Genomic DNA, 13,653 nt, shown 5'->3' on the forward strand with positions numbered 1-13,653 from the left:
TATTTTTAGTAGAGACAGGGTTTCTCCATGTTGGTCAGGCTGGTGTCAAACTCCTGACCTCAGGTGATCCGCCTGCCTCAGCCTCCCAAAGTGCTGGGATTACAGTGCCCAGCCCCAATAGCTATCATTTTCAATGAATATAATTCAATAAAGGAAGCTGTGACTGCATGGGAATTGCATTAATTGGTAAGCTCCTAGGACATTACCTTACGTTAGCTGTAAATTACCCCCAGCGCTTGGGTTCCCCAAACCCTGACAAACTGGGCACTAATATTAGGAACAAGCTATACAGTACCATTGATTGAAATATCCATCTAAAGGTCAAATTGCAACATGAAAAGGTCATTGTGAAACCCCTATATTCTAGTAGAGTTTATAAAACTAAAAATGTTCTTGAGTTCAAATTTCTGAGGAATAGCTACCATCAGTGAATGTTTGCTCACTCATGGTTGGATGTTATGGCTTTGGTCTCAGGGTGACTTTAATAATTCCAGACAAAGGCTTAAATAGGATTTTCTCCCCATTTCCACAACACATCCTCTGAACATTTTACTTTTTTTCCCCCTAATTTTAAAAACATGGAACACTTCACGAATTTGCATGTCATCCTTGTGTAGGGACCATGCTAATCTTCTCTGTATTGTTCCAATTTTAGTATATGTACTGTTGAAGTGAGCACCCCCTGAACACTTTAATACACAATTCATTCAGTCTTCTTGAATGTCAATACAGTACTTTCCCTGGTATCTACACCATTATATCCTTTAAAAGTTGTGTGTATAATTCTAGCAGGATAAAAGTACAAGAGACCACCAATTAGAGTGGTTCAGACTAATATAAACTAAATAGCTGTAAGTGCTTACCTTGGGGGTGCCCAATCATGTCGTGTGCAGTCAAGAAGTGTACCTACATATGTCTTGTTCCTCCATGTTACATTTACCACCAACATCCCTGGAAAATAAGAGCACATAGATATAGACAAGACCCATCCCATTTGCCACTGAGAAGAGTGTTCTTTGGATCAGCACTCTGACTTCTATAAGAGGGTTTAGGAGATGCTCTGGGTACCAATGGGACAATTAGGACTGGAGGACTGGGCCAGAATAGTTCCATAGGAATTGCCTACAATGCCACTGAGGCCCCTTAGGATGGGTAACAGTTGTAAAGACTTCATGGTCTGCAAAAAAAATAAATAAAATACTTCAACAACAACAAAAATATATATATATATATATTTTTTAAAAGACTTCATGGTCTGGTCAAGACACATTTTATTTTTCTTTTTGTTTTTGGAGATGGGGTCTTGCTCTGTTGCCCAGGCTAGAGTGGAGGCTCAAGTGATCGTCCCTCTTTGGCATCCCAAGTAGCTGAGACCACAGGACCATGCCACCAAACCTGGATAATTAAAAAAAATTTTTTTTTTGCCAGGTGTGATGGCTCACGCCCATTACTAATCTCACTACTTTGGGAGGCTAAGGTAGGCAGATCACTTGCAGCCAGGAGCTCAAGACCAGCCTGGCCAACATGGGGAAAACTCGTCTCTACTAAAATTACAAGAATTAGCTGGGCATGGTGGCGCATGCCTGTAATCCCAGCTACTCGGAGGCTGAGGCAGGAGAATCACTTGAACCTAGGAGGCAGAGTTTGTAGTGAGCTGAGATTGTGCAACTGCACTCCGGCCTGGGCAACAGAGTAACACTCTGTCTCCAAAAAAAAAAAAAAAAAAAAAGAAAAAGGCTTTTGACTAGGTAAGGTAGTTACCCCAAAATTCAAAAGGTAGGAAAAAAAAAAAAAAAAAAAGGAAAAATCCCCAACAAACCCTAATATAAAATGAAGTGTCCTTTCTGTCACTGTTCTTTGGTCTTCTAGTTCCCCTAAGTAGAAACATCCAAAAGTCTTCCACAGATATTTTATATGCATATATAGCAAATGTTTATACATTCTTCCTTAAACGGTAGCAATATACACAATGTTCTGCACAATGCTTTTTCAAAGTACCCAAATATTTTAGATCATCCCATATGTGGAAACAGACAGCCACTTCATTCTTTTCAGTGGCTGCATTTGAATGGACATTTAGGTTGCTTCAATCTTCTGCTATTACAAATAAATGGCAATGAATGATCTTTTACAAATGTTTCATCTTATCTGTAAGAATATGCCTGTAAGATGAATTCCTATAAGTAAAACTGCTATTCACAACGCACCTGTATTTGGAGTCCTGATAAATACTGCCAAGCCACCTCCAAATTGCCTCAAAGATGTACTCATTCATATACCCATTTATAGTAGCCCAAGAAATACCTCTTCCCCTTTTCCTTTGGCAACATGGTGTTCTCATTTTGTTCTTTGCTAATCTGATAAAAGAAAAATTATGTTTTATATAGGGTTTTTTTTGGGGGGGGCATTTAAATTCTTTTAAAGACAATGTCTTACTATGTTTTCCAGATTGGGCTCAAACCCTTGGGCTCAAGTGATCTTCCGCTGTCGAGACCATTTTGCTCAGGCTGGTCTTGAAACCCTGAGCTCAAGCAATCCGTTTGCCAAAGTGCTGAGTTTACAGGCGTGAGCCACTGCACCTGGCTCCATTCAGTCTTTTACCATTAAATATATTCAGTTTTAGCTCCAATGGTTCTGGGATACTAGAGACAAAAAGAAAACCCAGGGAACTCATCACCATGTTGTTTCTAACGTCTTGAGGCCCACAGCTGGTCTGTCTTCTTTCTTCTACCTTTCACAGTCTTGTTATATTTGTTTTATATATAATTTCCAGGGTTTTTAGTTGTATTTAGTGGGAGGAATAGGGAAAAATGTCTATTCCATCTTCTCTGAAGTGGAAGTCCTGGTTAATTTTTATTGATTATCTTTCTTAAAATTAGATTTCTATTATTAACATTTTGGTTTGCAGCCTTAGAATGAGTGGGATGTTTTTGTTTTTACCTTTTCCCCTTTCTCTGTGTCATGACTTTGCAATTTCTTTCTTCTGGTCCCCTAAGGACTCAGTCCAGTAGGTCTTCAAATGGCCTATGCCACAGTGAAATTTAGGATATCACAGTTATATTCTAATAATGAATCAGCTTGAAACTGTCCTTCCCAACTCCTTAAAGCTTCCATCCTCCACTCCTCAATTAACTATTTTAAGCCTCCTTTCATAACGCTGGTTGGGGGTTATCATCTTACTCCCCTGGCCTCACATTCTTAGTCTATGAGCATTTTTAGTATCTATTTACCCCTCAGAAATCACCTCTCATGTACTATTCTTTTTTTTTTTTTGAGACGGAGTTTCGCTCTTGTTACCCTGGCTGGAGTGCAATGGCGCAATCTCGGCTCACCGCAACCTCCGCCTCCTGGGTTCAGGCAATTCTCCTGCCTCAGCCTCCTGAGCAGCTGGGATTACAGGCACGCGCCACCATGCCCAGCTAATTTTTTGTAGCTTTAGTAGAGACGGGGTTTCACCATGTTGACCAGGATGGTCTCGATCTCTTGACCTTGTGATCCACCCGCCTCGGCCTCCCAAAGTGCTGGGATTACAGGCTTGAGCCACCGCGCCCGGCTCATGTACTATTCTTTGTTCCCAGAATCTAGAGGTCAGCCAGTGTCCACAGCTTCAGCATCACTTCTAGTGACTTGCATCTCTGTTTATTTATTTTTTTTCTTTTTGAGACAGTTTCGCTCTTGTTGCCCAGGCTGGAGTGCAATGGCACGATCTTGGCTCACAGCAACCTCCACCTCCTGGGTTCAAGTGATTCGCCTGCCTCAGTCTCCCGAGTAGCTGAGATTACAGGCATGTGCCACTCACCCCGATAATTTTTTTTTTTTTTTTTTTAAGTAGAGACAGGGTTTTATACCATGTTGGTCAGGCTTGTCTCGAACTCCTGACCTCAGGTGATCTGCCCACCGTGGCCTCCCAAAGTGCTAGGATTACAGGCAGGCATAAGCCACTGCCCCTGGGCTAACTAACTCTGTTTTTAATCCATGGAGATGGCTGTTTTGCTTTGAACACAAATATGTTCTTTGGTTTTCTCTTTATTATATTTTACTTCTTCCTATGTGTTTGGAACTGAGGGGATGTGTTAAAAGTCTGAACCCAGTGTCATCTTATTGGAACTTCCAAGACATATATATATATATATATATATATATATATAATAGATCTTTGTTTTTTTTTTGAGATGGAATCTTGCTCTGTCACCCAGGCTGGAGTACAGTGGCGCGATCTTGGCTCACTGCAACCTTCGCCTCCTGGGTTCAAGTGGTTCTCCTGCCTCAGCCTCTCAAATAGCTGGGATTACAGGTGTCTACCACCATGCCAGTTTAATTTTTCTTTTTAACGTAGAGACGGGGTTTCACCATGTTGGCCAGGCTGGTCTTCAACTCCTGACCTTGTGATCTGCCCACTTTAGCCTCCCAAAGTGCTGGGATTACAGGCATGAGCCACTGTGCCTGGCCAATTTTTGTATTTTTAGTAGAGATGGGATTTCACCATGTTGGCCAAGCTGGTCTTGAACTCCTGACCTCAGGTGATCCTCCTTCCTCGGCCTCCCAAAGTGCTAGGATTACAGGCATGAGCCACCACGCCCAGCCCCAAGGCACATTTTCTGTGGAATGTATCAAGACAATAAATGTGGGGGATCTGGAATTATCCTTTTGTCTTTGGTCACACACTAATAAATACTTTCTGATTTGGCACTTCTAGGACCTATGTCTAATAACACACTTATAGTCATTTATTCTTCTTCTTTTTCTTTTGGGACAGAGTCTGCCTTTGTCACCAGGCACTAGGCTGGAGTGCAGTCGGCTCACTGCATCCTCTGCCTCCCAGGTTCAAGCAATTCTGCCTCAGCCTCCCAAGTAGCTGGGACTATAGACGCGTGCCACCACGCCCAGCTAATTTTTATATTTTAGTAGAGATGGGGTTTCACTGTGTTGGCCAGGATAGTCTTGATTTCTTGACCTCGTGATCTGCCAGCCTCGTCCTCCCAAAGTGCTGGGATTACAGGTGTGAGCCACCATGGCCGGCCTTACTCATTTCTTCTTTGACATAAGATGGTGTCTAAAGATCACCAGATATGGAGTTAGAAAACCTTGGTGCAAATCTTGGCTTTGTTATAGTGTAACCTTGAACAAGTCACATAGCTTCTACAAATCTCAGATTTTTAATCAATAATATAGGATTAAAACAGAAATAAATTATAAAATTAGTAAATTCGACAACTTAGAGTAGGCTTTTAAGAAATAAATACAAAGGGAGTGGTTTAGACGAAACTATGGAGTATCAGGACTCGAGTCCTGAACACTTGGTTGAGGCTTTAAATAAGACCTTATTGCCGGGCGTGGTGGCTCACGCCTGTAATCCCAGCACTTTGGAAGGCTGAGGTGGGTGGATTACCTGAGGTCAGGAGTTCGAGATCAGCCTGACCAATATGGTGAAACCTCATCTTTAAATAAAAAAAAAATAATAAGACCTTATTTAGCCCTTGTTTTCTTTGGAATCAAAATTTAGGGTGCTTTATCATAAAACCAAATCAGGCAAGAGAAAGGGAAAAAAAGAATTATCCTATCCAAGAAGTTTCATTCTAAGAAAATTAGGGCAGGAGAGAACTTTGGTTTAGTAAGTTGGATTCTTCTTTTTCAGCCTTACCAGCTTAAGCAGAACAGTCCATTGGATTGTGATTCAAACATTCATCAAACATCTATTATGAGTGTGGCACAGTGGCTCATGCCTAGAACCCCAGTGCTTTGGGAGACTGAGGCAGGAGAATCTGTCAAGGCCAGATATTCAAGACCAGCCTGGGCAACACAGTGAGACCTGTCTCTACAACAAAAAAAAATAATAATAATAACAAACAAACAAATAAATAAATAATAAAAACTAGCCAGTTGTGGTGGTGCCCACCTGAAGTCCCAACAATCTGGGAGGCTGAGGTGGGAAGATCACTTAAGCCCAAGAGTTCAAAGCTACAGTGAAGCTATGCCTGTGCCACTGCACTCCAGCCTAGGTGACAGGGTGAGACGCCATCTCTAAAAATAAGAGAAACTTGGCCAGGAGCGATGGTTTGTGCCTGTAATCCCAGCACTTTGGGAGGCTGAGGTGGGTGGATCACCTGGGGTCAGAAGTTTGAGACCAGCCTGACCAACATGGTGAAACCTCGTCTCTACTAAAATACAAAAATTAGCCGGGCATGGTGGCAGGCACCTGTAATCTCAGCTACCTGGGAGGCTGAGGCAGGAGAAATGCTTCAACCCAAGAGACAGAGTTTGTAGTGAGCTGAGATTATGTCACTGCATTCCAGCCTGGGCAACAAGAGCGAAACTCGGTCTCAAAAAAAGAAGAAAATCTTTCAGTCGGGTGCGGTGGCTCACACCTGTAATCCCAGCACTCTGGGAGGCCAAGGCAGGTGGATCACTTGAGGTCAGGAGTTCAAGACCAGCCTGGCCAAGATGGTGAAATCCCATCTCCACTAAAAATACAAAAATCAGCTGGGCGTGGTGGCGGGCGCCTGTAGTCCCAGCTAGTCAGGAGGCTGCGGCAAGAGAATCACTGAACCCAGAAGGTGGAGGATGCAGTGAGCCAATTGTGTCACTGCACTCCAGCCTTGGCAACAGAGCAAGGCTCCATCTCAAAAAATAAAGTAGAAAAGAAAAATAAAACTATTATGTGCTAGATGTTTTCATATTATCTTAATTGAATATTTACAGCTTTAAATCACGTTTATTTTTGTTTATTTATTTATATTTTAGACAGAGTCTCACTCTGTTGTTCAGGCTGGAGTGCAGTGGCACAATCTCGGCTCACTGCAACCTCTTCCTCCCAGGTTCAAGCAATTTTTGTGCCTCAGCCTCCCAAGTAGCAGGACAACAGGTGTGCACCACCACGCACAGATGATTTTTATATTTTTATTAGAGACAGGGTTACTCCATGTTGGCTAGGCTGGTTTTGAACTCCTGGCCTCAAGCAATCCACCCACCTGGGGCTCTGAAAGTGCTGGGATTATAGTAGTCACTGTACTTGTCCAGTCACTTTTATTTTTATTTATTTATTTGTGTGGATTCTTTTTTTTTTTTTTTTTTTTTGAGACGGAGTTTCGCTCTGTTGCCCAGCTAGAGTACAGTAGCATAATCTCCACTCACTGCAACCTCCGCCTCCTGGGTTCAAGTGAGTCTCTTGCCTCAGCCTCCCAAGTAGCTGGGATTACAGGTATTTGTTTAAAAATAGAGACAGAGTCTCACCATGTTGCCCAGGCTGGTCTTGAACTCTTGGTCTCAAGTGATCCTCCTGCCTTGGCTTCCTAGAGCTGGGATTACAGGCACAAGCCACGGCACCTGGCTTTAAATCACTTTTTGAGGCAGGCAGGCCATAAATGGATGTCAAAAATCCTGTCATATAAGGATTATTAAGGCTACTTTGCAAAGGAGGAAATGAAACACCAGAAAGTATAAATAATTTACTGAAAGGTTCGCTATTAGTGGTCAGATTTTTCAGACTCTAAGGCATGACACAGCTATCTCTAATGGATTCTGATTCTTTTCACACAATTTTCTTAGACTGTCCTGTTACCTTCACCTTAGATAAAAGACACATACAGGATTGCAGGGGATCATCCAGAGGGGAAAAGGACAGAAATCCTATCCCTTTCCAGTGCCCTGGCATCTTAAGGGAAATGGCATATCTCCTAAAAAAGTAATTAGGCTAAATTCTCTCTATTAGCAAAGTGATTTCAAGTGGATGTCTCCCCGCAAAGATGGCCTGCTCTGATTAATCCATAATCAGTTCAATAGGAACAGAGTCCATTTGTTTCTAGATAAGGTAAGACTTAGAGACAGGCATCTCATTTACAACGGTAGATGAGCACAGCTGTACACAGAGAGCAGGCACAGAACTAGAAGATGAATGTCATTACTATTCTGGAAACAGCTGGGCGGGAACACAGGTTTATATAAATCTGGCTTCCTCTTTTCGTATAACTGCAAACTTTAGCAATAATGAATGAGCTGAAGAGAAGACAGGTCAAACAAAGTGCTGGAAATGGGAGAAGGAAAGAGAAAAAAATTCTAATATGGAAAGACAAATGGAGGCTTGTTTAAATGTCAAAGGAAACACATTGTTGAGGTGTAATACTCTTCCTACACGGTTCTGAATTGAGACAGCTGGGAGAACAGGAGGACAGGAAAGAAAAGCAGCAAGTAACACTTAACAGATCTAGTTTCTCTATTAGAAACTAGGTCTTTTCACACAATTAAAGGACTTAGCTTTAGGGCAGTAAGCTGAAGAGAAAGAAAAACTGGTCTTTATCTTAGAAAGCTTACTATTTTTCCTAAGTGTTCACAAAGTAAGGAAAGGCTCAGCATGTTTGGGATAACACCGCTAAACAATAGTAGCAACAAACAGTGCTTCCTGTTTCTCTAGAATCTTAAAATTTACCAAGAGTCTTATGGACATAATATAATTACCCATTATTTTCAGAGTACTCACTATTCTCCCTTCTTAAAGGTGATCAATATTGGAGCAAGGTAAAGGGGAAATGACGACATGTATGAGGCACTAGTCAGGTTCCCCCATTTGTTGTTGTTGTTGTTGTTTTTTCAGATGGAGACTTACTCTGTCACCCAGGCTTGAGTGCAGTGGCGCAATCTCAGGTCACTGCAACCTCCACCTCCTAGGTTCAAGCGCTCCTCCTGCCTCAGCGTCCCAAGCAGCTGGGATTACAGGAGTGCACTACCACGCCTGGTTAATTTTTGTATTATAGGTAGAGATGGGGTTCTACCATGTTGGCCAGGCTGGTCTCGAACTCCTAATCTCAAGTGATACACCTGCCTCAGCCTCCCAAAGTGCTGGGATTACAGGCATGAGCCACCGCACCGGGCCAGGTTCCCCCAGTTCTTAGGAGTGAATGCTGAGATAAACTCAATCCCAAAGCAACACTGCTTTGTTTCAGAGAATAATTCAAAACCTCAAAATGTCTGTGTAGTCAAGGCTGATCCAAGTATAATAGTGGAAAGACTAGATTTTTTTTCTAGGCCCCTCATTTTTACTATTTCCATTAGTACACACTTTCAGCTCCTTCAAGCTCAGATCAACTCCGTCCAGGAAACACTTCCTTCACTTGGCTTCCAGAACACTACACTCTCCTAGTTTTCCTCCTATCTCTCTGGTCATTCAGCATCTGTTGCTGGTACTTCATGGGTAGCTGATGACTAAAACTTCTATCTCTATCCCCAACCTCTCCCCTAAACTCCAGATTCATATATCTAATCACAAACTTGACATTTTCATTGGATATCTAAATGGAGATCTCAAACTTAACATGTTCCAAACTGAGCTCCCGATAGCCAACCTCTCCTTAACACCCCCACCACCAAGAACAACAATAATAACTTGCTCTGAGTTCTCCCTATCTGAGGTAATGGCATCTACATCCTTCTAGGTGTTCAGGTAAAAAGCCTTAGAGTTTTACTTAATTCCTCTCTTACTATCATGTCCCCACACCTGACCATCAGCAAATCTTTTTGGCTCAACCTTCAAAATCTATCCAGATGTTGATCATTTCTCATTATCTCCACTCCTACCACTCCAAGCGCTCCTTGAATTATTGCAATAGCTTCCTAACTTGCTTCCACCCTTATTGCTTTCTGATCTGTTCTCAACACAGAAGCCAGAGAGATCCTGTTAAATAAAACCTGTCACAGCCTATCATTTCTCTGTATAAAATCTTTTTTTTTTTTTTTTCTGAGACAGAGTTTTGCTCTCATTGCCCAGGCTGGAGTGCAATGGCACGATCTTGGCTCACCACAACCTCTGCCTCCTGGGTTCAAATGATTCTCCTGTCTCAGCCTCCTGAGTAGCTGGGATTATAGGCACCCACCACCACACCCGGCTAATTTTTGTATTTTTAGTAGAGATGGGGTTTTACCCTGTTGGCCAGGCTGGTCTCGAACTTCTTAGGGTTAGGATTAGATAACCTGATGATCCACCTGCCTCGGCCTCCCAAAGTGCTGGGAACCTTTTAGCTTTTGAACTGGTATGATCTGTATGTATTACCTGTTCAAAAAATAAACATAACAATAGTTATTAGTTGGCTGGGCACAGTGGCTCATGCCTGTAATCTCAGCTACTGAGGAGACTGAGGCAGGAGAATTGCTTGAGCCTGGGAGGTGGAGGTTGTGATGAGCCGAGATTGTACCACTAGTGGCACTCCAGTCTGGACAACAGAATGAGACCCTGCTTCCAAAAAAAAAAAAAGTTGGCCAAGTGCGGTGGTTCATGCCTATAATCCCAGCACTTTGGGAAGCTGAGGCAGGCGAATCATGAGGTCAGGAGTTCAAGACCAGCCTGACCAACATGGTGAAACCCCATCTCTACAAAAAATAGAAAAATTAGCTGGGCGTGGTGGTAACGCGCCTGTAATCTCAGCTACACAGGAGGCTGAGGCCAGAGAATTGCTTGAACCCAGAAAGTGGGGTATGCAGTGAGCCAAGATCACGTCACTGCACTCTAGCCTGGGTGACAGAACAAGACTCTGCCTAAAAAAAAAAAAAAAGTTATTAGTTTTAGAAGAAATATCTCGATATTTTAAAAATGTTTTGTGGAGAAAAAAAAATGTTTCATGGCCAAGCATGGTGGCTCATGCCTGTAATCTATACACTTTGGGAGGCCAAGGCAGGAGGACTGCTTGAGCACAGGAGTTCAAAACTAGCCTGGGCAATGTAGTGAGACCTCATCTCTACAAAAAAATTTTAAAATCATGTGGGTGTGGTGACATGTGCCTGTAGTCCCAGCTACTAGGGAGGCTGATGGGGGGGGGGTCACTTGAACCCGGGAAATCTAGGTCGTAATGAGTGGAGATGTTGCCCCTGGACTCCAGCCTAAGTCACAGAGGGGGAAAAAAAGGTGGGGCATTAATTCTCATCCCCTGGAGTGTGAGGTGCCTTTAGCAACTTGCAGAAGTGATGGTGCCTGACTTTTGAGACAAGGTGATGAAAGGTATTATTGTGGGTTCCTCCTTGCTTTCTCTCTGGGATTTCTTCTCTTAGGGAAGACAGCTGCCATTTTGTGAGAAGATTTAAGCAGCCCTATGGAGAAGTCCATAAGGCCGGAAATTGAGGCCCTCTGCCAACAGTCATGTAGTGAAGCAAACTGAAGAGGATCCTGCAGCCCCAGAGACACTTTCAGACGATGGCAGCCCCAGTCAACAACTGACTACAACCTCATGAGGGACTCTGGGTCAGACCACCCACTTAAGCAACTCCTGAATTCCTAACCCAAAGAAACTGTGTGAGATAACATTTATTGTTTTACACAACTATGTTTTAGGTCAATTTACATAACAAATAACCTGGAATAATGTCTATCCTATGTAGACAAATAATTCATTCCTACCTGGAACAAATATTTACTGAGCCTGTCTCTATTATTTGCCAAGCATTCTGTGAAGTATTGAAGTTACAAAAAAACAATGAAGAAAATGGTGAGGTCCACTCCTGGGTTGTGAGCAAATATTTATTAAGAGCCAACTTCATGGAATGTGCTAGACTAAGTACTGGCGAACAAGGATAAATAAGGACATGCTTGCCTTCAACATAAGAAACTAAAAAAGAGAAAGGGGAAGGGTAAGAGATCAAGTGTACCTAAATATTCCAGTAGCACTCAGTTTTCTAATGGAAACATCAGTATTTGCCTATATGCTGCTTTTAAATCTGATTTTAATCCCAATTTTCAATCTTAATTGATGTTGACAACTACACCCTAAATGGATACAAATACACCCTAACTAACCTGGATAAAGTGCAGATTAGCATGCATACATGCTTTCATTTATTCAACTATTCAACAAATGAGTACCTACTCTGGGCCAGACATTGTTCTAAAGTTTTGGGATGTGGCAATCCACAAAACTGACCAAGTCTCTGCTCTCACATTTAGATAAGGAGAGAAAGACAATAAATAAAGGAACATGTAAGCATATGTCAGAGTGATAACGTGGACAGGCACAGTGGCTTACACCAGTAATCCCAGCACTTTGGGAGGCCGAGGCAGGAGGACTGCTTGAGCCGAGGAATTTGAAACCAGCCTGGCCAACATGGTGAAACCCTATCTCTACAAAAAATACAAAAATCAGCTGGATATGGTGGCACGCACCTGGAGTCCCAGCTACTTGGGTGACTGAGGCAGGAGAATCGCTTAAGCCCGGGAAGTGGAGGTTGCAGTAAGCCCACATCACGCCACTGCATTCCAGCCTGGGTGAAGGGAGTGAAATCCTGTCTCAACAAACAAACAAACAACAAAAACCCAGATATTGATAAGCTACGGAGAAAAAATAAAGCAGAAGAGGAACAGAGCATGTGAGGGATGGTGATGCTGCTATTTTATAAAGGGCAATTTTAAAAAGCCTTCTCAAGAAGATGACATTCAAGCAGAGAAGTCTGTAAGGGGTGAGATAGTGAGCCCTGTGGAAATTAGAAGGAAGAACATTTTAGGCAGAGGAAAAAGCAGGTGTAACGACCCTGTGGTGGGAATGTGCTTGGAATGTTCTGAGGGGCAAAGTGGATAGTGTGGCTGTAGTAGAGTAAGTTAGGGGAAGAGTGAGAACACATGAGGTCAGAGAGACAGCATATTAGTAACAATGGTGGACCAGATCATGCAGACCCAGGGATGGCAGGCTTTTAAAGGGACAGATACTAAATATTTAAGGCTTTGCAGGCCACACAGTCTCCGTCATAACTTCTCAACTCTTACAGTACAAAAAAAGCCAAAGACAATATGTAAATAAATAGGCATAGTTGTGTTCCAATAAAACTGTATTACAAAAACCGGAACTGGGACTAGATTTGATAACTGAGCTCTAACTTGCTGATCCGTGATACAGACCATCTGTACCTTGCAAAGCAGATGATGGAGGCCAGAGGGGAACTGTATTTATGTTCAGGCTCTGGCCTCAGATGCACTCTCACTTAAACAAAGATATAAATGAGAGCCAGATATAACAAAAATACTTTTATTAATATTAGGCCCTCAAAGGTTGTTTATTGGACTGAAAAAATGAAAAAGCAGCTTGTCTAAGGCCCAAAATAATTATTTCATTATTTTTATAGAAAAATGTTTTCAGGCTGGGTACGGTGACTCACACCTATAATTCCAGCACTTTGGGAGGCTGAGGTGGGCAGATCACCTGTCAGGAGTTCCAGACCAGCCTGGCCAACATGGCAAAACCCCGTCTCTACTAAAAACACAAAAATTAGCTGGGCGTGGTGGTGTGCACCTGTAATCCCAACTACTCAGGAACCTGAAGCAGAATTGCTTGAATCTGGGAGGCAGAGGCTGCAGTGAGCTGAGACTGTGCCACTGCACTCCAGTCTGGGTGAAAGAGCAAGACTCAGTCTCGAATTTTAAAAAAAGAAAAAAAAATAAAGAAAAATCTTTTGAGTTTCAAAAATATGTTTTGAAAATTAACTTTGGACCAAAAACCATTCATAAGTTGGAGACTTCCCATATACAGAAGGTATTTTAAATTTTTCTTGATGACTCAGGGACATTATTCTAGATACGATTACTCTGTGGTGTGGTAAACAGATGTCCCTTTAAAGGTTCCTGAGGTATTAAGGATGAATGGCCCTCTTTGAGACCAAACTACTCTGCTAAGTTTCTGGGGTTTGCTT

General features: G+C 42.4%; 1 protein-coding gene and 1 non-coding gene across 7 annotated transcripts in view; both read right to left on the minus strand.

The window, feature by feature from the left end:
- The window catches only part of ZNF609 (zinc finger protein 609), a 242,444-nt gene that overhangs the window by 21,743 nt on the left and 207,048 nt on the right, over positions 1-13,653 (minus strand). For all 6 annotated transcript variants that reach the window (XR_004274809.1, XR_004274808.1, XM_032297180.1 and 3 more), the window contains exon 4: positions 864-951. Coding sequence is in view for 4 of the 6 variants with exons in the window: in XM_032297180.1 (XP_032153071.1) it covers positions 864-951 (88 nt within the window). In the remaining 2 variants the exon portion in view is untranslated. The remainder of the gene's footprint in view (positions 1-863; positions 952-13,653) is intronic.
- Positions 573-679, minus strand: LOC116564620. Its single transcript, XR_004274996.1, has one exon. It is a non-coding gene; the product is annotated as a U6 spliceosomal RNA (small nuclear RNA).

Source organism: Sapajus apella, unplaced genomic scaffold (genome assembly GCF_009761245.1).
Source record: "Sapajus apella isolate SASKATOON/1434 unplaced genomic scaffold, GSC_monkey_1.0 scaffold37, whole genome shotgun sequence".
In the NCBI taxonomy this organism is placed as follows: Eukaryota; Metazoa; Chordata; class Mammalia; order Primates; family Cebidae; genus Sapajus; species Sapajus apella.